The sequence below is a fragment of the Parasteatoda tepidariorum genome, chromosome 12 (genome assembly GCF_982258835.1).
Source record: "Parasteatoda tepidariorum strain Cologne lab strain chromosome 12, Ptep-v5.0, whole genome shotgun sequence".
Lineage (NCBI taxonomy): Eukaryota > Metazoa > Arthropoda > Arachnida > Araneae > Theridiidae > Parasteatoda > Parasteatoda tepidariorum.
Genome location: NC_141766.1, coordinates 50,222,377 through 50,250,339, shown reverse-complemented (window position 1 = coordinate 50,250,339; position 27,963 = coordinate 50,222,377). Strand labels below are relative to the sequence as shown.

General features: G+C 30.2%; 2 protein-coding genes across 3 annotated transcripts in view; one reads left to right on the top strand and one right to left on the bottom strand.

Moving 5' to 3' along the window:
• The window catches only part of LOC107436893 (actin-binding LIM protein 2), a 79,822-nt gene that overhangs the window by 46,252 nt on the left and 5,607 nt on the right, over window positions 1-27,963 (top strand). For both annotated transcript variants that reach the window (XM_087156172.1, XM_087156173.1), the window contains exons 10-19: window positions 7,999-8,049; window positions 11,053-11,067; window positions 11,263-11,430; window positions 14,860-15,005; window positions 17,064-17,205; window positions 19,068-19,181; window positions 19,866-19,948; window positions 20,065-20,131; window positions 21,403-21,437; window positions 27,700-27,837. In XM_087156172.1, the coding sequence (XP_087012298.1) occupies window positions 7,999-8,049; window positions 11,053-11,067; window positions 11,263-11,430; window positions 14,860-15,005; window positions 17,064-17,205; window positions 19,068-19,181; window positions 19,866-19,948; window positions 20,065-20,131; window positions 21,403-21,437; window positions 27,700-27,837 (959 nt within the window). The remainder of the gene's footprint in view (window positions 1-7,998; window positions 8,050-11,052; window positions 11,068-11,262; window positions 11,431-14,859; window positions 15,006-17,063; window positions 17,206-19,067; window positions 19,182-19,865; window positions 19,949-20,064; window positions 20,132-21,402; window positions 21,438-27,699; window positions 27,838-27,963) is intronic.
• On the bottom strand, window positions 342-6,877 carry LOC122270461 (uncharacterized). The gene is made up of 5 exons (XM_087156033.1): window positions 6,402-6,877; window positions 3,243-5,575; window positions 2,415-2,936; window positions 1,699-2,306; window positions 342-986 (listed from the first exon to the last, which is right to left on the bottom strand). The coding sequence occupies exons 1-5, from the start codon at window positions 6,875-6,877 to the stop codon at window positions 342-344; spliced, it is 4,584 nt and encodes a 1,527-aa protein (XP_087012159.1).

Sequence of the window (27,963 nt, the reverse complement as noted above, 5' to 3'; positions counted from 1 at the left end):
AAATCTGAAAACTAAATATATGACTTAAGTTCTTTTTTCGTATGAAAAATTTAAAACAGGGATCTATACACAGTCCTACATTACAGTCCTTGCACTCATAATTACTCATTTTCCGTTTTGGAGGATTTTTCTGGGAACGTGCACAAACGAAGCAACGTCGTCTCACTTTCTCACCCGTTTCTTTTAAACAAAGTTTTGGGAAATGTCTTTCAGTTAATCTGAGTGGATTTAAAGATTCTGCTGATTTTGGTATGATATTGACTTTGGTGAGTTTAGAGGAATACTGAGCAATAATTTGATTAACTAAATTAAGGCGATAATTAAGGAGAGGGAGATTTTTCTTATTGTTTTTTGTTGAAAAGAATATTGGCATTAAATACAGCCATATCCATGATATTAACGAAAAATTTCTTGTACCATTTAACAGTTTTCCTGAAAGATGGATACTGAATTATGACGGCATCGCTTAAGTCTACCCCTCCCATATTTTTGTTGTATTCTATGATACACTCTGGCTTCATTATAGGATTGGATGTTGCGCGATCTTTTTTACCAGTATCAAGCAATTTTGCATCATTCATGGTAGATATCACTAGCACTTCTCGCCTGTCTTTGAAAGCAGTTAAGTTCATGTTCTTTTTCTGCAAAACCAACATCTCACCGATTTTCATCTTGGGCGGCGGAAAATTTTCTGGCATTCCTTTCCTTCTCCCCATTACAGTCCCACAAGTATTTGTTTGTAGCCCGAAGAGTTCATCCGCTAATGAGGGAGACATAAAAAAACGATCAATATATAAATGGTACCCTTGACTAGCAAGTTCTTCAAGTAGAGATTTGACAACTCTTTCCCCGTATAATCCTAAATTTTCCTTTAACATTGTGTCCTTCCCCGTATAAATAATAAAATTGTATATGTATCCTTGACAGCCGAGATTCTCGCAGAATATCATATTTGTCATGTCAACAATAAAAGAGAAACGAAGTTTCTGAATAAATGAGTTTATTTAAAAACATTAGTAATAAAGAATGTCACACACAGAGTGACGAAAAGAAAGAATACAAAATGATCTGCTTCAACAGAAGCTTAAATACAGATAGCAGGTGACGTCATGATCCACGCAAGAACGACCAACAGCAAATGAAAATAAACTGGCCGATCCCCGCAGACCATGACGTCACCGACGCAAGTTGAATGCATGAGATCGACGACGGAAAATCGAACCTCATACCTTTTAACTCCTATTATTTGTCTAACATGCGGCCCCCTCTCATGCCTTCAACTTTTACAAAAAAACACACATATACAGTTTATCAAAATCCTCAATAAACTAAAGAAATATTTAATTTCCTTAAACTAATACTTAAGCTGTTTCAGTCCTGAAACCACCCAAAAGATTAAACTTTCACAAATACTTTTGAACAGAAATTTTCCATTTCTAACTTGGTTAAAGGTTTTGTAAAAATGTCCGCTAAGTTAAATTTACTCCTAACGTGCTTAACAGCAAAAAATTTATCATAAATTAAATTTCTTAAAAAATGATACCTTACGTCGATGTGTTTCGTTCGACTATTTTCAATAGGTGAATGAGAAAAATCAATTGCCGATTGATTGTCACTAAATATAATACAATCACTTAAATTTATGTCTTCTAAATTCAATTCTCTACACTCATCTATTATTCGCTTAATCCATATTACCTCTTTGGCAGCGTCAGTTAAAGTCACATATTCTGATTCCATTGTAGATAGACTCACACATTTTTGTTTGAAAGTTTTCCAGAATATCGGAGTTTTATCTAAAAACAATATTATACCACCTACTGATATTCTGTCATCCCTGTTAGCAGCGAAATCTGAGTCACAGTAACAATTAACATTTAATTCTTCAATATTTGACAATTTTAAGAAATAATCTTGAGTATTTTGAACATAACCTAATAATCTTAATAAAGTATTCCAGTGTTTTAAACCTGGGTTTTCTTGAAATTGTGATAATATATTTACCGCATAGGATATATCCGGTCTTGTGCGATTAGCTATATAAGCCAAACAACCCAAAATGCTCCGATACGGCAATTTCGCCATTTCATCCACTTCGTTTTTAGAAGATGGACAGTCAGCTTTTGATAATAAATTACCCTTAGTAATCGGCAACGATGACAAAGGAAGTTTAAAGCTAGAAAACATTTTACAAACTTTTTGGATGTAACTCTTCTGATGTATTAACATCTCACCATCCTTTTGAACAAATTCAACACCTAACAACTTACGAGTATTACCCAAAATTTTTAAATCAAAATTATCACCTAAAAGTTTAATAACACTGTCTACTTCATTTTCTGTTTTAGCAAAAATAATTATGTCATCTACATAAATTATAAGAATTACATTTTTATATACATATGTACAATTACACCACTTCAATCTTACAAACTTTAAATTTTCAAGTGTATTATCAAGTTCAAAAAACCACTCTCGACCACTTTGCTTGAGTCCATAAATAGCTTTCTTTAAATGACAGACGTGGTCTTGCTTATTTAAATGAACAAAACCTTGAGGTTGATACATAAAAACATCCTCATTCAAATTTGCGTAAAGGTAGGCACACTTTATATCTAATTGGGAATGATACCATCCTAGCATACAAACTAATATTGTGAAAAACATTCTTACAAGAACAAAATTAACCACAGGACTAAATACTTCATCATAACTTTCACCTCTTATTTGTTTAAATCCCTGGGCAACTAAACGTGCTTTGTATCTTACAATTTCCCCCTTTTCATTTACTTTAGTTGTATAAACCCAACGGCTTCCCAAAATTCTTTTATTTTTAGGAGTTGGTACCAAATCCCAAACTTTTCTTTCTTTCATAGTGTTAATCTCGTCAGACATGGCTAATTCCCAATTTTTAACTTGAGGAGATTTTAAACAGTCTTTATAATTTTTAGGAATTTTTATTTCAATATGATTTGCTTCATGTTTTATATTATGATTAACCTGAAAATTTGAAACTTTACCCGAAAAAGCATTTTTCCCACTGAAATTAAATAAATCCCTATCATACTTAATATTATTGCTGTTGCAATAATTTTCTACATCATTATAGGATCTTAATCTCATATTTACTCCTTCAATGTTATAATAAATATCAGTTCGACTATTATCTGGACGGGGTACAGCTTTTCTAATCCATGAAATGTTTTTACACGGAATTAAATCGGGTTTTAAGCTTGAATTACCTATGTCTTCATCTGAAGAACTTCCGCCCAAATCTGGACGTTCCGGTATAAAACTAGCAAAATTGCGTTTAATGAATTTGGTGCCCAGTACAGCTTCCACACCAATTACACTTTCGTCAAAACGAACATTTATTGTTTCTACAAGTTTCCTTTCGTTTTTAATCCAAATTCTATAACCCTTCGTATGCATTGCATATCCTAACATAATCCCTTCTTTAGCTCTCATTTGAAGTTTATTACGCAACTGTTTTGGTTGACCCACAAATGCTAAACAACCAAATGTTTTCAAATGAGTGACTGATGGCTTTCTTCCACTATACAATTCAAAGGGAGTTTTAATTTGGTTTTTATGACAAATTCTATTAAAAGTGTAAGTAAAGCATAGTAAAGCTTCAGCCCAAAAAGCATCTCCTAATTTACTAGATTTTAGCATAGCTTTTACATTATCTAAGGCAGTTAAATTATAGCGTTCACTAACACCGTTTTGCTCTGGCGTATAAGCGTTAGTACGCTCAGCTCTTATACCTTCATTTTCAAGAAAATCACTAAATTCTTTATGGCAAAATTCCATACCATTATCAGTTCTAACATTTACAATTTTACAGTTTAAAAATCTTTCTGTTCGCTTTTGAAATCTTATGAAACAATCAAAAACATCAGATTTCCTTTTAATGGGAAAAGTAGTAACTTTTCTCGAAAAATCGTCAGTGATAGAAAGAAAGTACCGACTTCCACCATGTGAAATGACAGGCATTGGACCACATACGTCCATATGTAAAAGTTCCAAAGGTTTCTTAGACCTTATACTTAAAATTGGTTTAAACGAAATTCTTTTAGATTTAGCTAGTTTACATTCTATACAATTATTATCTGAAAAATTGAGATTAGGTAATCCTTTCACACTAGAATTTTTACTTGTTTGAATTATATAATCACAATTTATGTGGCAGTACCTTAAATGCCAGATGTCTAAATCATTTGTCTGAACAGATACGTTAAACAATTGCTCATTCGAGTCACTAACACTTCTCTCAATAACTAAATCTTTATCAGGCTTAGTATAGGCATTTGGTTTAAAATAATACAAGCCATTAAATCTTTTACAATAGAAAATCTTCTCATTTACCCGATTATACACAGAAATACAATTTTTAACACCCACAAAATAACCTCCAGCTTTCTCTATTACAGAACCAGAAATAAGATTTCTTCTAAGTTTAGGAGAATACATGACATTTTGTAAAGTTACTCTGTGCATTTTACCATTTAACTTATTAAAAAATTGCACCTTTCCAATACCTAAAATTGGGCTCTCAATGTCACCTATGGCTAAAGACATAGAAGCATTTTCTACAGTTTCATATTCAAAGAATAAATCCAAATTATTACAAAAATGTGTTGAAGCAGCAGTGTCAAAAAGCCAACTTTCTTTCTCAATTTCATGACTCACATTGCCAACATTTGCTTCAACAATATAAAGACTATTATCTAAAACATTTGTAGTTACATTACAATAAGAATTATCACTTGCATTTTGTTTAAATTTACTCTTTATATTCTTTGAATTACACCTTAATTTTTGCTTACAATCTGATATTAAATGACCATATTTGTTACAACGATAACAAGGTCCTATCTTAGATTTATCACAACTAGTTTTGGATTTAGACTTAATATTAGCAGATTCTAAATTTCCCTTACTATTAGAAGAACCAGATTTAAACTTATTAGTTATGCTTAACTTTTCATTAAAACTTGAATTAACATTATAAGCAATATCACTAACATTATTTAAATCAAAATTAAGTTGCTTAAGTCTACTCTCCTCCAAAAGTAATTCGTCTAAAATGTTCTTAAATTTAAATTTAGTGTCCTCCCATCTATAAATAATCTGAACTATACCTTGAAAGTCCTTGGGTAAGTATCTAATAAGTTGGAATCCTTGGTATAGGTCGTCAACAGGATGTCCTGCTTCTTTCAATTGAGAAACCAGGTTCTTTAATCTTGCAGCGAATATTCCAACCTCTTCTCCTGGGGTGTATTTCAGGTCGAAGAACTGGTCTAGGAGTTGAATAACTCTCGCTCTCGTAGTCGGCTCAAAATGTTGTTTTAAAATTTCCCAAGCTTCAGCACCATCCATTGTCGCCGAGATTAGACTTCGGTATTCAGGTTCCACACTAAGAAATATTGACGTGTACGCTTTGTCCCGTCTCCAGAGGTATTCTTGACTTTCTTTTCGACTTGCTTCTGAAGGTAGGGCAGGCTCAGTTTTGGAGATAAAACTCCACACTCCTCGGTCCATAAGGATTACTTTCATATTTTCTTTCCACGTACTCCAATTTGACGAATTTAGGAAATCTATATGCAGGTTCGAAGATTCCATGATGAAACAATTATAACTCAAAAGGTTCTTTAAAAGCAAAAGGGTGTATCACTGCTCGTACTATACTAGATACCAAACTTCGTAATCTGTAGCAGTAGCCATCAAATTTGGATGTGCCGACTTCAAATTCCGGTCTAAAATTCTTTAAATAAATTCTTACTGTTAGTTTTGTCAACTGGAGAAAAATTCTTTAGAAGCATCATATTTTCTTAAATGTGGTATTATTTTTCAAATCCACAGCACCTTGAAGTACTCCACAGCAAACTTGTGATTTAAGCTGACGATTCACTTCGCAAATTTGGCGGGCGGGAACGGCCCCCATCTTTAAGATTCTCCATTTGAAGTTGAGAAAGACTCGGCTAAATCCAGGCTAATGCAAAACTAGATATTCAGGACGATAGAACATGAATCCCGGTTATGCCATAAACTCGGCCCATAACCTTGACAGCCGAGATTCTCGCAGAATATCATATTTGTCATGTCAACAATAAAAGAGAAACGAAGTTTCTGAATAAATGAGTTTATTTAAAAACATTAGTAATAAAGAATGTCACACACAGAGTGACGAAAAGAAAGAATACAAAATGATCTGCTTCAACAGAAGCTTAAATACAGATAGCAGGTGACGTCATGATCCACGCAAGAACGACCAACAGCAAATGAAAATAAACTGGCCGATCCCCGCAGACCATGACGTCACCGACGCAAGTTGAATGCATGAGATCGACGACGGAAAATCGAACCTCATACCTTTTAACTCCTATTATTTGTCTAACAATCCTGATTTAGATTCGCATAATTTATAGAGTTTAATTCCATATCTGGATCGTTTAGCAGGGACGTATTGGCGAAATCCAAGTCTTCCTTTCCACAATAATAAACTTTCATCTATTGATATATTCCTTTCAGGAGTGTAAGCGGACTTGAAATTTTCAATTAGTTTATTTAAAACTGGTTGAAGCTTTCCAATTTTTTTGGCATCGCTGCTGGCAAAATGCAAACATCGAAGAATTGCAATGTATCGATCACGACTCATTACATTATTAAAAAATGGCGTTGCAATCATGGGATTCGTTGAAAAGTACATTTTAATTTTGGGTTTTTCTATAATACCCTTCAAAATTGTTAGAGTGAAGAAAACAAACATTTCTTCCTCTGTGACAGGTAAATAGTTCGAAGAACGTGCACCAGATGCACCCTCAGGATATATACTCCTCTGATACAGATTAGTCTGCTCCGTAATTATTTTCATTATGTACATTTCGTTATGTATTATTTTCATTTCGTAATTATTATCATCAAAATAATGCCTAAAGAAATCTATCTCTTCTTCAAGCGAATTATCCAGTTTTAGTCCAGGCACGGCTTTGAAAGGTAATAGCGTTAAATTTTGTACTGTTGATGACCATGCAGAAGTACTACTCGATTTTGATGTACTGGGCATACAAATGTCAGAAATGTTCTCATCATCATTCGATTCGCTTGATTCTTTATGATCAGAATATATTACTATCACTACTATCGGAATCTGTTTCAGAATCAATATCTGAAATATTTTGCATAATTTCCTCTATTTCCAGCTCAGTTAAAATTTTTCGACGCTTCGACATTCTAACGGTAAAAAGAAAAAAATTCAAGCCTACAAGATCTAATTATCCACTAAAAACTAATCCGAAAATCGAAAGTAGCAACAGAAAAAAAAACTCCCTTACTTACTGTAAATAAATATCAAGTGCTAATTTAAAGAGCCCTCATAAAACATTCCCCCCTCCACTCCTTCCCCTAAAAACTTTCATCTTGAGTAGAAGGTCAAATCTACATGTATCGGAAACCATATGGACATACAATGCCATCTTTTGGAAGAAATTTCATTTTTTAAAACGTTCCGAAACGCTGGCACAAATAAGTGACGGTCGGGGGTGAACGAGAAAACTCTCTGACACGCGGGTGTGTCGGCCGGGAAGTGAGCGCGTTTCTTGCTGGCACATATATGTGACAGTCGGCTCGAAAGGGTTAAACCAGTTTTAAAGATATATTTTGTTCTCACAATTCAGCCAAAGTTTTTGCTTGGAATTATTATCATTAAAAAAAGTCATGTTGCTTTCTCTAATTTATATTAAAGGAACCCTACTTTAAAGTTTAGTTTTAAATTTTAGAGTTATTAGGAAAACTTATTCTAAACTTTGTTACTACATTTCACCAATTTGTTTAATTTTTGTTCACATTAACAAAATCTAACGTTGAAGTATTAGATTTTGGTTATTAAATTTAATTTTACCATTGGTAGCTTAGCGATTTTTGTTTAGAAAAAAAAACATGCTTTTTTTTCCCCTTTAAAATACTTATTATTCTAAATTTGCTTTTGTATTTCAGATGGGCCAGAGAGAAGAAGAACGTGGAGCAAAAGTTCTAGTTGTAGAGCAGGTATATTTTATTGCCATAATTTTGCAGAGATAAGACAACCTGGTATATATGCCATACTCATGAAATTCTATAAAAAGGAAAAAGTATTTCACCATTTACATTGCACACAATCATGTAAATCACGCACAGTTTTACCATACTAAACAAGCATAAACTTAAGATATCTATTACAAATAATTAAAAATAAATTAACTAGCAGCTAAACCCATGTGCCTGCTTGTAATTTTTGACAAGGGAACTCTTGGGACAAGGACTTTTTGATGGAACTAACCCGTATTTGCATAATGTAGAAGAAAATCACAAAAACTTTCCATTATTAGCCAGTTGCTCAGAACCATATAGTCTGTGGCATTTCTCAGTGAAATTATGGTACATTCTTTTTCTACATGTAGTATAAGTGGTTTTTTAAGAGATATAATTTTAATCAACTTCAATCAACTGTGCTGTCAACTGAACCTTTTATTTTAGCACTATTTCATTTATAATAAAACTTTTGTGCAAAAACATTAATGCAACAAACTTTAAATTCAATGTAAACCTTATAATTTGATTTGATTATATTATTTTAGAATTATCTCGCCTCCTCACAATCGAAGTATTTGTATCATAAAATGTAATTCTTTTGCATCAAACCATTTGATTGTGCAAAATAATTACGGTGGCCTTTGTTATGGATTGATTAAATATAGAGGCAAGAGTCAGAGGAGGCTATAGCTTGCAAAATTTAAATTACTTTATTCCCTGTAAAAAAATTATAAACTAAGCCTGAAGGAAAAGATGCACGGAAAAATTATTAGGGATGTGATTTGAATTTTTGGAATCTCTTTTTACCAGAAGAAAAAAAAATTGTAAGGGGATTTTTGTACTGAAAAGTTTTAAACTGAAAGTTTATAACCTTTCAGTACAGATCTATTACTAAGTACAAGTATTCAGTACAGATCTATTAGATCCCCTAATAATTATTTTTGGATATAGTTTCAATGTTATTGTCTAGTATTATCAGGGTGTGATTGGAAAGATTGAGAAATTTTCTCTCATTGTTATGTTTTCTATTCTTTATTATAGAGGTCCATTATTTGGCTCATTAAAATCATCACTCTTCTAACAGGGTATCTGTAGAAAGTGCACTGAAAATTATAACATTTATTTCTGTGAAATCTTGAACCAACTGCAATACTCTATATTAAAGATGTAGAATTTGAAAATAAATTATTATTTGCCCCCTAAGCATTAAAAGAATACTCTTTTAGTTATAATCTAGTGAATCAACCAGATTTTTTCCCTGACAGGTTTAAACGTGCCTTTGCCTGAAAACTAGTTCTTATAAGAGTGACTCAAAATGCCCTTAGTTTATGAAAGAGAGAAAAAAAAACCAAAAAACAGGAGTTTTTGAGAATATATCCAGATTTCTGGAGAACTTTGGCAATTTTGAAGTTAAGCAAATCTTTTAATTTAATTAATTTAATTTAAAAACAGATTTTTTAATTTAATTTCAGTGGTTTTCAAATTTTTTTTAAATGCTTCACTTTAGTAATTACACAGTATTTTATTAAGAGTTAATTTTATGTTCCATATTTTTAGCGTTATAAATCTATTATACACGTGTGGCAATCAGCTGGTCCGCCTACACAAATTCGTTGCGTTGCAATCCCACATTATCTTTCACCTGCCCAAGTTCACCACTTAAGGGCTCCAAACTAAATCCTGCTGTATTTCACAGCATTGTTCTTAATCCTCAGCATTTGAATTTTAAATACAGGTCTGAAGGTTAGCAATTTTTCTAGAACTTTCCTGCAGCTCCCAGTTGGTCCACTCAAACTCAACACTTTTTAGTTCTATATAGTCATCCCCCTGAATAAATTTCCCTCTTCTTATTTTAATGGCACAGAACTCAAAATTGGTTGTTCTGAACCAAACATATGTGTAATTTGTGGGAACTTGTCTATTTAGCAAATCGTCAATTTGTATAATTACCCCAATAGTTAAACATATTCAAAGTTAAGTTTCGATAGTTTTTCTTTTCTCACAAAAACATGGTCTGAATGTAAGACTTTTATCTTGGTAAAAACATCTTACTGTAGCATTACGATCAGTTTTAGGCTAATTGTTCTCTATTTATTGCAATAACTACAAATATCAAAACGATGTTTTCTTAAGTTTTTCTTTTTATTTGATAAAGGGCGCATGATTCATATTTTAGATATCTATCTAGGTAAAAATGTGCTATTTAGCTTTACTGTTAATCAGATTAATTATCCTTTAAATACTGAGATAACTATAAAATATCGAAGTGAAACTTTAGTTTTCCTTATCTGCTAAGGAACACATGGTCCAAATTTGAATCACTAATCTTGATAAAATCGTGTTATTTAGTTGTACTAACAATTAGACTAATTGCTCCAATAATTACAATATATTGAAATGATACTTCTTTAGCTCTTTTATTGGTTGTATAAAAAACACATGTTCCGAATTTTAGCTTTCTAAGTTCATGGGAAGTGGGGAAAATAATGATAATTGTGTAAGTGAATGAATGATGTCTTTGCCTTTTATATATACAGATTTTAAAGTTATTACTGCATGCATTTATTTTTAACTTAAATGTTTTTTAAAAATAGCTAAAAATAGATTATGATTATTATAAAAGAGAATTTAATATTTTTATTAATTGCTTCTTCTGCTGAAAGAGAAAATGTTGCAGTTAAAACAAACAAAAATTTTCAAATTTTTATCCTCTGAACACCTGCTTTATTCTCAGGAATAAACCAGGTTTTTTCCCACTGATATTGTATCTCCTTGTTGGTGTAGTTTTTTTCTTAATTTTTACCAAAATTGAAGGCAAGCATGTATAATTGGGATATACTGTAAGTATAAATGGACATGTATAATTGGAATATACTGTATCCTTCTTGTGACTTTCATGAATTTTTGAAAAAAATTGTAGAATTTTTTTAAAAAGCTAATATTTGTTTTTATTTTTCATGTGATATTGTTGGAATGCAGGCATGCAGGTGCTTGGTATGTATTTATTGTTTATCTCATTTTCTGTTTCATTGATCCGTATAATTATTGTGCAAATTATTATTTTATTGACTTTGTTTTAAGTTTGTTTGATAAAATACAAATTTTTAATGTTTTCAGTCCTATTTATAAAATGAATTATTGCATTCATTATTCTTAATTTTTGCTTATGGATAATTTGCAATGTTTTAGTGGATTCTATTCAGTCCACCACACCTAGACCACATTCCCCACATATGAATAATGAAGAACCTATAGAATATTCTCATTATCCTGGAGGTCAGCCACCTTGTCCTGATGAAGTGCCAAGAATTGAGCGAGATGATTTTCCTGCCCCTCCATTTCCATTTACTGATCCAGGTAATAAATCAGTTTACCTCCTAAGTTGATATATAAGTAGAAGTATCTAAAAGACTGGATCAGATATTAAGTATAATTAAAAGCAAAGATTGTTTCCTTTTAATCTCCTTTGAGAAGAAAATTTGCATAGATTAATAAATTATTTAGGATTTTTCAAGATTTGAGTTTTGAACACATAAACTTTTTATATCAGAAATTATCTGTGGTTCTTAAGTTTTTTCTTCCTACTTTTATGTGAAGATTTCGTACTAAAATCAAATTCACGTAACTTATTATAATTATACACGGAATTGTAATCATTTTTACACCTTTGATTAAGTCTTCTAGGCAAGGAAGATGAAAAAGAAAAAAAACATCCTGATAACATCTGACTCTACAAATCACACTGCCATGGTGGCTTAGGGGATAGAGCCTTTGTCTTACAATGAAATGAACTGGGTTTGAATCTCAGCAATGGCTGGTCGATACCGATTCTGCACGCGACTTTCACCGACCCTATTGTTCAAGTTAAATATCCTCAGTGGTAGATGGATCATGGGTTAAAGTCCCCTTGGTGTCAGGATAACCATGGGAGATTCTCATGGTTTTCCTCTCCATGTAGTGCAGATTCAGGTTAGTTTCATCAGAAAATCTTCCACAAAGGCAAATTTCTCTTAATACTTGATCCAGAAGCTCCCTTGTCTTCTGGATTGGGTTCAAAATTACAAGGCTATGGAGGTGAACATTAGTAGTCATAAATTCAAATTTGGATTGGCTGTTCAACAATGGTTATAAAATAAAATAAGGTCCTTTTATTAGATTAGTCCTTATATTAAATCATAATCACAATATTTGGTGATAAATGTAGCTAATCATAATTGAATAATGTGTTAAGTGACATGTTATGGTGAATTTACGAAAATAAGTTTCAGTATATGTAGAAACATCAGGTTGTTATTTTATTACTGTCGTTGAACAGCCGACCCAATTTTTGGTTTCAACACTTTGGCAGGTGCAAGCCAGTTATAAAATTCTTATAGACCATCGTTTGGATTCGAACCTGGTTCACCTCATTGGATGGCAAACGCTCTATCCCTTGAGCCATCACAGCTCTTTGATGAATTATAAGTAAAATTTGTGTTAATGATTTCTGTAAAAAGTATGTTAGCCCTCTGGTTGCTTTTTTTTCTTATCAAAATCGCATAATTTTTGATGCATATTTCATATCTACATATATTTCAAAGTTAAAATCTTCCAAAAATGTTTCTAAAAGTTTTTTTATAATATAGAATGAGATCATAAAAAAGATTGTCCGAAAATGAAAATTGAAGAATTATCATACAAAAGCAAAACTTTGATAATCAATCTTGGCTAAATTAGAATTTGTTTTATGAAATGCATAGAGAAAACTTGTGTACTAATGAAATTATGCAACATACTTACAAAACATTTATAAGAAATAAAGTTCGATATCATAAACTTTGAAACGCAGAGCTAAAAGCAAAGTTCTACCTTGCAATCTTTGCTTCAAATTTGCATTTCATTGCCAGTTTCATATTTTCATCATTTATTTTTATTCCCAGCTTCAGTTTTTAAGCAACAAACAGCGCCACTTAGAAAAAAAACTCATAAAAAGTTGCAAAACAGGCTTGTATATTTTGTGGAAATATAATCAACTAGCATTATCTGTTTTTCCAGATTTGAATAAATAATTAAACATCACAGAAAAGTTGAAATGCTACCATGTACGGGATAAGAGTGGATTGTGCAGTTAAATAGACTGGGAAAATGCATCCTCTCCAGAACCTCGGATTGTACACATTTTGATATACTTTTATCTTGCATATGAAAATTGTGAGACACACAATGAGAGAATTGAAAACTTGTAGTGTTTTGTGTTACATTTATATATATTTACTTTTCACTGATCAAATGAATTAGAAAAAATCAATAAATAAATAATTTGTGAGTTCATTCTTTGAAAAAAATGTGCACTTAATTAATACAAGCCAATAAGACATTTTGCCCTGAGTAATTTTAATACAGCAAAATGTTCCTAAATTCTTCTCAGCTTATTTGACAATTATTTAGAAGGAGTATTATTTTAAAGAAAAACTTAAAGTACTTATAAAATAAAACAAAATATATGAGTACATTATTGGAAAAAAAATCTGCGTGCTACAATAAAAAGGGTAAAATTAATGAATGAAAATTAAGAATGAATGATATATCAAATACTGAGATATTTGAAGATGCTTAAAAATTTTGGCTATGTATTCTACTGCTTTATACATTCAGCATCTCCATACTTTTTGTCGTGACTTTTAAAACATCAACACTATTTCTGATAGTCTTTGTTGATGTTACAAGAGTTTGGTTCAAGATGATATAAAGATAAGTTTTACTACACTACTATCTTTGTTTAAATTAAAATGCTTACTTAGCTAAATGTTTTTCTCAGGTGCGACTAATACAACAGTGCGGCCTTTCTACCAAAAATTACCATATTTATTAATTTTTATTATTTCATTTAATTACATGATTGAAACAATTTTGAATTGTAAGGTACTCAAATTTTTACATTATTAAAAGTATGCAACTTTAAAAGACAGCATCAAAATTTTTATTAATTTGGTTGAGTAGTTTCTGAGCAACTAAACATCTTAAAGGTTGCACTTTTAAAGAATGTCTATTTATCATTAATTATCAAAAGATGTTCAATTTTATTATCAGCATATGAGCTCACTTCTTGTTTTTCATTGTTGAAAAGTATTGACAATTATACCTAAAATTATGGTAATAAAATTTTATTTTCAATCAGCTAGACTTTATTTCTTTGTAAATATCCCAGAAAATGGTGCAAAATTCTACTGTTGTAATTGTGGACATTATTTCTTATTTAATATCCTGGAGAATGTTGCAGTATTCTAAATTTGATAATTGGATAAATTTAAAAGATATAACTTTCAATTTTAATTTATTTTTGTATGCATTTTTAATGCGTTAGAAATCTGTGATCTCTTATCTTATGTTTATGATAGAATTGTTTCTTCTAAATAAAAATTTTTATTAAGATATTTTGTTATTTATTATAAGTGTATGTTAAAAGTGTAAATGAATCTTATAGTGTAAGAATTTCAATGCTTAATCCTTTTTTATGTAAAGATGTATTTTTAGATTACTATGGTATTTTTCTATTGCTTTATAATTAATATAATATAAGTTAAAAAGCTTTTTTCTTGTTTAGTGTTAAGTCATGAAAATTGTATTTGCATTAAATTCTCACTCCTGTATACCAAGTAATTTAAATAATCTTGACACTAGATGTTAATAGTGTTTATTTTATGCCTACATTTGCCTAAATAGTTGTAAGTAAATATTTGTTAATTTAATTATGCATTTATCATATTAAACTAGTTCAATTGTTTCACGTTTATTTTTCTTATTTAGAACGTATAAGAAGATGGAGTGGTAGCTCAAAAGGTGTAGATGTGGAGGAAGAGTTAGAACTTGAACAGACTGTTAGTAATGAAGTTGATCCTCAATTAAAAAAAGAAGAAGAAGAACTTTCTAAAATTGCAACTGGCATAGGAAAAGTGTGTAAAAGTTGATTTCCTTCAACATTATATAATGTAAAATCTAATTATTTATTGCAAGATCTGGTGTTTAAGGAATTTTTCTTTTTAATTTTTACTAGTTGGCTGAGGTTTAATCCAATAATTTATGTATTTTGATATTTGCGGCCAGCAGCCAGCTGTTTATTTTTTTCTTGATGCCTACATTTACTAGGATGCTATAGAGAATTAAATTTTGTGAAAAATTTTTAAAATAATTTAAAAACACATAGCAGCATAATGTAAAAATCTATATTTTTCTGAATGTACAAAAGATTTCAGAACTGTTTTTCCACCTTTCAAATAATTGTCTTTAACTATTGATTTCTGAACATATATCAATATTTGTATATTGATTTCTGATTATTGGCAATCAAAATGGGCTACAGTAGGTGTAAAGCAGAACTCTCTACCTAAGGCAACACTTGCTTTCACCATTAACGTGTGGAGAGTCATAAGAGAAAGAAGTATGTTACTTTCTGTCTTGATGTTGAAATAGATTAAAACTTTTAAGTAAGGAAACTATATAGAAGTAAAAACTACATTGAACATAGTTCCAAAAGAAAGCGTCGTAGAAATTAAAAAAATTAGGGAAAAATATGAAAAATATTAAAAAAGGGGAAATTATCGTAGTTCATCCCTATACTACTGAGAAAAGAAGGGGGAGGGTCAAGTCATGGAACCGGTCTTCTCCCCAGATGGCGCATTCCAGCATTCCGATCGCAAATGTTTGTTTTTGATACTTTTTGTTGTTAACATAGAATACATTACAATAAATGTTTAATGTGTTGTATTCAAATCTATTTTCCATGCCAATAGTAATCAGATCTTTCATGATTTAAAATTTCACAGACTTTTTATTTACAATGTTTTTTTTTTTAATTTTCAAATACATTTCTTGGCTGAGTCAGTGTATCTATAGCTTTTGATTACTTAGTATTTTCTTCTTTGGTGTTTCTATATGTGGCATAGAATAGATAACATTTAGTGAAAGTGTTTTGAGAATTCAATTTAAATTTAATTTTTTATAACAACTGTAATGGTGTCTTTATTAGTTCTTCATGGTCTAATTACTTTAAAATATGAAGTAATTAGCATACCTAAGGTTACATAAGAATATTAGCATACTTAAATATTTAAGTAATTGCTTTGAACCAATTCAGCATTGCATGTTGCTCTCTTTTTTAAATTTAATCTAAAAGTTTTTTTCTTTCAATACAACCCTGAATTAGGAATTGTCAATCATGGAACCATAAAGGGGGGTAGGCACTAACACCTGTTCCAAAGAGCTGCGGAAATGTGAGTCCTTTTGCTAAGAGCCCGAATAGGTTGATCAGACCCTGGTCTGTTCTTAACACTTTTTATCTACAGTTTAGAGGTTAAGATACCTATGGTTGTGGCACTTTCGTAAGATATTATGTGACTAGTTATACTCTGTTCATAACGTTGCAGTGATTAAGATGGCTAAATAATTTTAATTTCAGTTTTCTTTTAAATATTTCTTTTTAGTAAAACACATTAATGTTATTTTATATTTAATTTTGTATTCAATGTTGTTCAATTTAACTGTTGTATTTCCATATATGTTATTTTTGTTTTGTCAATAAGTATTGCAATTATACCGGTGCAATTATTCAAACTAAAAATATTGAAAATTATATAGTTTCAATATTTCTTAAGATATGTAAGAAAAATAAAATATAAAAAATATGGAGCACAACAAATTGAGTAATAAGCCATCTTTTATTGTAGATCAATATAAAAAGTCAAAGGTATTATCTTTGATGCATTGTAACTTTTTAAAACTTTGGCATCAGGGTTATTTCTATGAACTGGTTTATTTAATGGAAGATAAATATTTATTAAAAGTATTGCATAAGCAGATTTCTAAATATTGTCCAAATAATTTTAAGTTTCTAAATTATTTAACTGCTTAGAACTAAAGAAATCTTTTTATCTTATCTTTCTTCAAACAGTCTATATTTTCTGAATTTTTATTTAAAATTTATCTATCTATCTATCTATATATTTTAAATTTAGGTTTTCCTAAAAACTGTTAAAGAAAGAGAGAAAATTAAAGCTTGGAAAAAATTTCATTTAGATCCACGGAATGCTTCAAGAACCCCTTCTGCTAGCAAGGAACCTCCTGTTAGGCTGAGATATGATAATCCTGTCAATGCATGTAGGTTTTTAATTTTATAAGCTATGCAATGAAATAATAATGAAAATGGAGGAAACTTTGTGCTTTATATGAATAAAGTTTAACAGCCTGAATAAATTGAAAATAATTGCACCAAAATGGATAAACTGTAGCTTTAATTCCATAGAAAATATAACATTTATTTTGATAATTAATTTTAAAATAGTTTAATAAATTAATAATTTTTATTAAAACTTTTTAAGAGTTTTTTCACTGCTGTATAATTGGATATAAGTAAAGCTGTTCATTTTTTTAAAAATAAACTTGAAACCGAGATGGTTGATGAGTTTTTAAATCTGTACTCTGCTTGAAATGTGTGTTTACAAGCTCGAAATGCATGTTCATGAAAATGGACTTAACATTTTATTCAGTTTTTCAAACTTCTTTTATGAGTATTCTTTTTTTAATAATAAACTAATAAATCCAAATAAATTCAAAATGTGATATTGTACATTTGCTTAAGTCACTTGGTAAATGTTATTAAATTAGTACTTTTTTAAAAGACTTTAAAAATCAACAGTTGTTTTTGCAATGGGGGCTATATTTTTAAGATAAGGGCAATAAATTTATGTCGTAAAATTTAGTTTCAAAACTCACTTTACTGTTTAAAGTTCTGAATGCAAAGACATGTTTTGAATAGTTATGTCTGTAATAGACTTCATGCCCGCTTTATTCTGGGACTTTGCCTGTAATGATTATGCTTAGTGTTTTAAATAAGTAATTAAAAGTAAACACGTAATTCCTCGTTTGGTTGTTAAATTTAGGTTGAAAACTTAAAAGACGCATTTTTTCCTGTGTCCATCTTTCTGAACACACATTTGGAACTGTGTCCATTTTCGTAAACAAACATTTTGAGATGTATCCAGATTTAAAAAATCACCAACAATATGTTTGCTTTGTAAATACTAATAATATTTTTTATATTTTTAATGGGAAAAGCAGCTTTTCTATTCTATCTGAAATGTAAACACACAGCATTATTTTCTTTCATATCTGAGCTATTTAAAATAGTTATTTCTTTTTCAGTTTCTTTTTTTTTTTTTTTTTTTTTTTTTTTCAAAAAAAAATTCTTTTTTGCAAATTGTTTTTATATAAATAGATTTCAATGTTTATGATTAGTAATATAATAATGGTATATTGCTCACATTGTTCTTAAAATTTTGTTATTGATAAAATTTAAAAAAAACACTTTAGAAAAATCTTTTTTGTTCAGCTTATTTTTTAACAATTAAAAATAAAATGTTTCATTTATATTTATTATCATATATGAAACCTTAAACGTTTTTTCTTACTGTCTTATTTAAAATTCCGATTATTTCCCTCTTGATTTTTACTCATAAGACATTTAGCTTTTAAGGAATTAATTATCACACATTTTTTTTCTAAGAAAGATTAAAAAATAATATAAATATAGACATAAGATTCTTTATATTTTTTTCCTTAAATAATGACATCTTCAAATAAGCCTTTTTCAAAAAAATATATACTTTCAATTTTGCATCTTACCTTGATTTGCAATTGATTATAGTAAATGCTCTTTAATCCAAGGTTATTTTTATTTGTTTTAAGTGAAGAATTTTTTCATCATTGTATTTTTTTTCTTGAAGAGCTTCTATTTCCGGAGTTGCATTCTATTATTTGTAGAAAAAAAATTTTAATTTTTTATTTTGCTTGCATTAAATACAATCTTTATATCATGTTTCAAACTAACCTTTATGTAAACTCATTTATATAAGACATTGCCTCCCAAAAAAACTATTTGCTTATGTCCTTGATATTTTACTTTTAAATTTATTTACTTTAAGAAATAAAATAAAATTAATAGTGTTTGTAATTTATTATAGCTCCATCTAGAGATTCCGATCATCCTAGGCCATGGGATGATGAAGAATTTGATCAAAAGTCAAGCTTTCGTTCTTCTACTGGCAGACTTGTTGGCACTATGCCTAATTATAATGGTATGTCGAAAAGTTATTTCTTTAATTTAAACTAATTTATAATTAATACTAACTTATTATTTAAACTTGTAATTATGCGAAAGGTTTGTGGATGATGGAGATAAAGAGAAGCTTTCAAGAACTCTTATTCATTACAAATTTTTTTTTCATGGCATTTCCATGTCTGCTAATCAATCTTCTACAGCTATTTTTTCCGTAGCAGCACTACTTCGACACTGTGGCAGGTGCAGCAGATTTATATTAGCCTTGCATGCAAAATTGAAACAAACTTTTTTAAAATTATTATTATTATTTTTTTTTGTTGATGAAAATAAGTTTAACTTTAAAAAAAAGAACAACCACTTCTGTATCATTCTTGTTTTTTAAAATTAATACAAGCGCTACAGAATAGTGATGGTTTGTCTAGGTTATTCAAATTATAATTGGATTGATTCAATCATAAGCCCCTGAAAATCGTTAGACAGTTGCTTAACTTCATTTTGAATTAATTGTACTTTAGAAAAATGTATTATGTTTTAATTCTTTTAAGTCTAGCACTGTTCCAATTGTTGGCCAATTTGTTACCAGATTGTCTCTATTACAGAAAGGAATACTGTTCCATACTAATTTCACAATAGTTTATAAAATAATCATGTTAAATATGCTTTTGTAAGGCTAATTTATTCATGTTTGTTATATATTTAGTTGTTTCATCTCTTCGTAATGTGCCAAAACCTGGGTATGGCTTAGCATCTCGTTCTGAGCGAGACAGTGGTCTTGGCTATCTGGTATGTTTTTGAATAAAAACATGTCTCTTAATACCATTATAAAATATATTTTGGGTTCCGCAATTTTATATTTAAATAAAATCATATTGTTTCACACATCACTTTTTCATTTTCAGAGTGATTATAATTTTGAAAAGTTGGAAAAAACTCAAAGCTCGGAATTCAGCAGTGGCAAATCTGATTGTAAGTTATATTAGTCAGTTTCTGTTAACTTGTTAAAATTCTAATTGTTTTTTTTGTATATTATTTGATCATACTTTCATATTATATATTTCATATGATCATATTTTATATATTATTTGAGCATATTTTCTCATAAAAGTCATCACATTCATGTCATTATAAAGGAACAATTTTTAAGCATTCATACAAAAATCAATCATAAATACCATTTGACAGTGTAACTCCGCATATTATTGATATTATTTCTAATTTACAATATGCAAAAAAAAAAAAAAACTTGAATTTAATAGTTTGAGTTCATGACCTCAAATATGCTTATTTGTGTTAAAGATATTTTTAAGTTACAAAATCAGATACAAAAATGTACTTTTTTTGAATAAATATATCTTTTATTAGATGAATTTGGATTTCTAACCCTCAAGATATAAGGCAAGGGGTAGTTGCAATTTGGGAAGTATGGTTACAATAGTTTGGTCAAGAAAGTGGTCCAAAATTTGGTCCCGTGATATTAATTTTACTTTTTGCAAATTTTGTCATATCTCCAAAATTAATTAAGCGAATCGAAAAAATGTGAAGCTCATAAATTTTTACATCATTTTAACGAATGTAATTTTATATGTAAAAATGCAAAACTGGTCAAAAAATTCCTAAAAACTTGCAAAATTGAATTTTAAATAAGTCATATATTTAAAATCCAATTTCTTAGGAGCTATTCAAACAATTTCGTTTAAATTTTTTAAATGAACTCAATTCAAAATTTTTAATTGATTTTGATTAATTTGAACGGAATTTTAAATTAATTCAATTCAAATTTTTTAATTTTCAAATTTTGTTGTTCGTTTTCTTAGCCTTAGAGGTACGGCAACATATGCAAAAATAAAATTAACATTAAGGGGACCAAACTTTGTAATGTTCTCCTGACTGAACTATTGGGAGCATATTTCCCAGATTGTGTCTCATCCCAATATTGTGGAGGTCGGAAATTCAAATCCGTTAAAAAAGGTATATTTACTCAGAGAAAATAAGTATTTGATTTTTTTGTTTGTATTCATGACTTAAAATATTGTTTACATAAATTAATTAGATGCTTGAGGTCACACTCTGGTACTATTGAGTCCATGATCATGAAGATTTTATCATTAGATCAAAAGTTATTCTGCATGGTTCTTATTCTTTGCACCCTGAACCTTGTCTTTAAATTTTATTTGAATTCTGCAATATTTGTTCTCTGATTACTTCTAACCTCTAACATTATTTTTAATTTTTTTTAGTGTCAAATTTCTCTGACCAAGACCGATCATTCTTGGTAAGTAAACTTTTAAATTTAGATTTTTTTTTATGTATTCGATAAATCAAAGAAATATTTTACTTTAATAACTTTCATCTCGCATTCTTTTAATACCTAGTTCATGTGGGTTGCACCGACCCCAGTGCTGACATAAGTATCCTCAGTGATAGATGAATCAGGAGTTTGAATCCTCTTGCCATTAGACTAACAGTGGATCGTTTTAGTGGTTTTTTCTCTTTATGTAAGGCAAATGCTGGTTAGTTCTATCAAAAATTCCTCCACGAAGGCTAGTTGGTCCCAGAATTTGATCTAGGAGCTCCCTTGTCTTCTAGATTGGTTTCAAAATTACAAGGCTGGGGAGTTGAACATGATATGTGTAAAACCAGAATTGGTTTGACTGTTCAACGCCGGTTTTATAATGACATGAAATATTGTTTGTTTGAAAAATACATTTATAGGTTTTTAAAATTATATAATCTTAGGTTAACTTCCCTTGAGGTTAAAGTTCTCTCTCTAAAAGTATTACTAAAGAAGGAAAACAAGTTTACAGTAGACAAACCTTTTGTCTTACATTAAATAGGAGTTCTGCATTTTTCAGGAAAGATCTCTTATCAAGAAATTTATGACTCAATAAACCATTTAACAAACAAGGGTTGAGGAGGGAAAAATCATTGATTTAAGTTTCACTCTAATATTCTCAAAGGAGTCTCCAGTGTTTAAAATTCGATTTTTGGGAACTATTTGGCTGATTTACTCAGATTTTCTATTTTGGCCACATAAAATTGCAATCTATAAAATGTGTGCACTTTGCAATTTAATTTTTTTAAACTTTTATTAAATAAAATAATAAAAATAATAAATAATTATTAAAATTTTGTGTAGAATTATTTTTAAATAAGTTCTAATGATTCATATTCATTAGTTGTTGGCATCAAGTATATGAAAATTAAGTTGTGGATAAAAGCCAGGTATTTCTTGACTCTTTCTCTCTCACACATTTCCCTCTTAGATATGAGGAGAGTTTATGCTACTTGCATAAGCTAGAGTGGATGAATATTTGCTATAATAGCTGGTCTTGTTACTCCCTCTGCTCTGCCAGAGTCTGCTAAGAAAAGACATCTGATATTTTAATCATGGACATTGAACTTAGTACTCTGTGAAAACTCGTAGTGAAGAAATAATTTAGAACTTCGAATCTTAGGAAGTGTTATCTAGGTGATACAATGAACTGTCATACTCCTATCTGTTTTACAGTTGTCGATATGAATTACCAAGCCTTGTTATTTGTGTTCATGTTCCTGCTCATAAACCCTGCTCATGCTCTTGTCACTGAATTTGTACTGTAGTAATCAGATGTAAAAAACCTGCACTAAACTTTGTTGTGGTTTCTAAAATTCTCCTGATTGTAGAGTCAGTTATTGTATAAATGTCATCAACTTGATTTCTGAAAAATTTATTACAATTTTTTTTAAACAAAAAATAAAAGATGATGGATAAAGAGTGATAGCAATTTCTAGGGCCAGTTTGATAAAACTTGAAGAAAGAGCCTTGTCCTATCTTGGATCCTTAAGAAGAAGTTCAAATTTAAATCCACAGAAGTGCTAGGGGAAAAGAAATTTATAGCAAGAACAAAAGAATGATGTGTATAAAGAGCCAAAATAAAATAGACTGAAAGTAGAAACCTTTCTTCGTATGTCTGTAATAATGTATTGTTACTGTGCTATGTTTTATTTGATCAACAATCTGTCCAATCCTTGCCTTATCCTATCTTGGATCCTTAAAAAGAAGTTCAAATTTAAATCCACTGAAGTGCTAGGGGAAAAGAAATTTATAGCAAGAACAAAAGAATGATGTGTATAAAGAGCCAAAATAAAATATACTGAAAGTAGAAACCTTTCTTCATATGTCTGTAATAATGTATTGTTACTGTGCTATGTTTTATTTCAGGGGACTCCAAACTTTCCAGCCTTAGGGCCATACTGATTACTCCAGTAAGTTCCGAGGGCCAAAACCATATTATCATTGTTGCCGGTGGTAAAAAGTGAAATAGTCCACTGATGAAAAAAAAGTCCGAAAAAGTACGCAATGTTTAAAAAAGGCTGCAAATCGGACTAAAGTCCGCAAAACGGCAGCAATGCATATTATAATTTTCCTGTCATTATCTGTAATTTCTAGATTAGTCGTAGAGTACGAGCCATGAGGAGTAACGTGACACGACATCTGGTGGACACAAGCGGAAATAGGTAGTACCTTCTATCGCTAACAGATGGTGCTAATAGCCCGTAGAGAATAATCTCGTTGGTTCGCGAAAGTTCTGGTGTCTTCCACTCACTTCTAGATGGCAGTAATTGGAATATATAAGAAGGCTAGTGGCACAACCACAAGTCAGTTCCTATGACACTGTTGTGAAATAAAATAGTGCGTACCTCCTTAAAACGTGTTTGTGCGTGTTTAAGTTTAAGACATCTTTGTAACAGTATTTTGATTTGAATTGTTGCTTTTGTGTGTGATTTAGTAGTATGGAAAAGAAGCGAAAAATTGATAGAGAATGCAGAAAATTCAGAGATCAGTGGAACATTCAGTATTTCGTAATTGAGTCCAGTAACAAGGCGCTATGTTTGATTTGCAATGAAAGCATAGCCATTCTCAAAGAATATAACATTAAACGTCATTATGAAGCAAAAAATTTTCAAAATTACTCAAAATATACAGGAAGTTTGCGGACAGAAAAATTCGAAGCTATGAAGCGCGGATTGAAATCGCAGCAATCTTCATTTACAAAACTCAAAACTGAATAAGAAGGCTGCAACTCGTGCCAGCTTTCGTGTGGCTCTTGAAATTGCAAAACGTGGAAAACCATTCACTGATGGAGAAATGATCAAAGAATACATAATTGCAGTAGCCGAAGAAATGTGCGCTGAAAAGGTAAATTTATTAAAAACTGTCAGTATGCCAGCAAACACTGTGGCTCGAAGGGTAGAAAACATCGCTGAAAATATATCCTGTCAACTGTTCGACAAAAATGGACACGTTGAGTGGTTTTCTTTGGCCTTGGATGAGTCAACGGATGTGTCAGATACTGCTCAGGTGTTGATTTGTATTCGAGGAGTAGATAAAAGCTATGAAGTGCATGAAGAACTTCTTGATATGTATAGTATTCATGGCACAACTACTGGTACAGATATTTTTAAAGGAGTTGAAATGGCCATTAATCAAAAGAACCTTCGATGGAAAAACTTGAAATGTATTACAACTGATGGAGGCAAAAACACGAGTGGGAAGGATAAAGGAGTGGTCGCTCTTGTGTCAAAGGCTGTAGAATATGACGGTGGTTCAAAACCATTAGTCTTACATTATATCATTCATCAACAGTCTTTGTGCGGAAAATGTTTGGATATGTCTGAAGTTCTGAAACCAGTCATATCAACTGTTAATTTTATCAGATCTTTTGGGCTGAATCACCGACAATTTATTGCAGAGATTGGAGAAAATGACTTACCTTATCATACTGCCGTACGTTGGCTTAGTTGTGGGAAAGTCCTTCAGCGCTTTTTTGAACTTCGAGCAGTGATCGAAATTTTTTTAAATGAAAAGCATCGCCCTCTTACTGAATTACAAAACAATGCATGGCTGTGGAAGTTAGCATTCTATGTTGATTTGACAAAACATGTGAACGAACTGAATTTGAGATTGCAAGGAGAAAACCAGCATCTTCCTGATTTATACACTAATATCAAATCATTCCGGAAGAAATTGATACTGTTTCAATCACAACTACAAAGTAAATGTTTTTCACATTTTGAAACATGTGAAATATTCAGCCACACCACTGAGACTGAGTTTCCTATCGATTTTGCAATCGAAACTTTGTGTGCTTTGAAAATAAATTTTGATACTCGTTTCTCGGACTTGGATGCCATTGCGAATCAAATTAAGATTTTTCAGAATCCTTTTGATACTGACATTGTAACCCTAGCCCCGGAACTTCAAATGGAAATAATTGATCTACAGTGCAGTGATATAATTAAGAACAAATATCAAAACTCATCTTTGTTGGAATTTTATAAGAGTCTTCCACTGACACAATTTGATAATTTGCATAAATTTGCTCGTGGGCTGTTTTCTGTTTTTGGTACTACTTATTTGTGTGAGAAGACCTTCTCCAAAATGAAGTACACAAAAAATGTTAACAGATCTAAATTAACTGATGAGCATCTTAAATCTCTTTTAATAATTGGTACAAGTAAAATTAGTCCACAACTACAAACTATTGTCAGTGGAAAATCTCAATTACATAAATCTCATTAGTATTTCATATGTCATTATGCTTGTTATAAGTTATGTTTTTATTTAAAATGTATAAAATGTTAGTTGGATTCATTTCAATAATTTGTTAGTTATTATATACTGAAGTTAAATTTTCTGCATATTATACATGTCTTTACTCATTACAATTCCGTGTTTCTTTATCCAACTTATCACAAAAACAATAACAATAAGCCTACAACAATGTTTTGAGTAGTTAGCCCATGACCATATAAATGTAGATGTCATATTAATAATTATTCAACATAAAATTAGAACACTTCAGTAAACTAAATTTAATTCGCTATAAAAAATATGTTCTCTAAAAGGAGTTTTCAAGTATGCTAGCTCTCCGCGGGCCGGATGTGGCCCTCGGGCCGTAGTTTGGAGACCCCTGTTTTATTTGATCAACCATCTGTGCTCTTGTGGAAACATTTCCCCAAGCATAATATTATTATGGTTATTATATATTAATACTATGCATAATTTAAATTAAATGCTTTTTGTTAGATTTGTCAATTTTTTGCATTTTTTTCCAATTTTTTATGTCACCATTGAATCTTTCAAATGAATTACACTCTACAGGGTATCCACACACCTGGAAAGTCATGAAAAATCATGGAAAGTCATGAATTTCGGTATTGAGCAAAATTTGTCATGAAATGTCATGATTTTAACTATTTTTCAAAAATAATCATGGAAAGTCATGGATTTAGGTTCCGAAAATTTTTATTTTTATAATGGAATTCCCCCCCCCCCCATTTCATGGTTTTCCGAATATTCGAATTTGTCACAAAATCCCCACTCGCAGTCATATTTTATCAAAATATAAAGAGTTTTTATCATGTTCTTTAAAAATTATGATGTTCTTTCAAGAAATGAAGAAAAAAAACTTAATCTCTAGAGCGAAGTATCTTTTAAACTTCTGTGATTTCAGAATTATTATTATTTCTATTTTTTTTTATTTTATCAATTCAAAATTCTAGCTGAAGCAAGCCAGTCACTGGCAAATTTTTTTTAATTCCGAAATGAGAACAGAAAAATCAGGAGTATTTCTTTCCTTTCTGATGAACAAAAAAAGTATCTTTGGAATATAATTCTGCAGAAAAAAAATTATATATTTGTTCAGCTATTATTTTTCAGCTCTTTTATTGCTTCTACTCTTTCTTTACTCTGTTTTTTAAATTTAAAATCAATAAATATGAAGATGCAGAGTATAACAGTTTTGGTTATACCTATCATTTTAATTAATGTTATTATAATGCTTTTTAAATTTATTATTCTGTTTTTGTCGGGAGAAAATAGTAACTTTGTTAAGTCATGAAAAGTTCTTAGAATGAGTCATGAAAAGTCATGAATTTCAAAAATTTTAAGTGTAGCAGATACCCTGACTCTACTCTAATTTTTTTCATGCTTAATTAATTTATTAACATGTTTAGGAGAGTTTCATTTTGTTGCTTTTTATGATAACTCTAAATTGAATGTTTTGACTTTATTTAAAATTTACTGTATGCTGTTAATGGAGACAAGCATCTGTGCTCTGTGCAAGTTAACAAGATGGTTGGAATTTTTTATTTTTATTTATTTATTTATTGTTAAAGAAAACATGAACCCAATGTCTCTTGTTTATTCACAACATGAAAGACGGTAATTTGTTTTCTTCATCAAAGTCTAACACTTGATCAGGAATTTTCCTCTGTAACAATGCATGAGATTGGGGACTTCTTTGAATTTTTTTTAGAGATTTCTGAAAATATTCTTACATAATTATTTTCTATATTCTTGAAATTGCACTTATTTTATTACCTTTTATGCTCATTTCAAAGTAATTGCATAAACGCGCAAAAGCTATGTTTTAAAATTGGATATTCATTTACAAGTTGGTGTAATTTTTACTCTAAAATCACATGTTTCTCCCTAGCACTACTAAAAATATATTTCTTTCTTAATAATAATGTTACTTGCTATATTTCAGAATCGTAGTGGCAGTGCTCTTTTTAGAGGAACACCATATTCTGAAGGTTTTAGAGGTTATCGTTATCCTACATATAGTCCACATTTGAGACATTCTTTACCCAATGTCACTCTTCATTTATCATCTGAGCCAGCAAAGGTAAATCTTTTATTTTTGTTAAATATTCCACTTCAAAATTATAATCTGTAGCCCTATCAATTATTTAAAATAGTTTTAAAAATACATCAGTCTCAAATAATATTTAATTGTTTATAATTTCATATT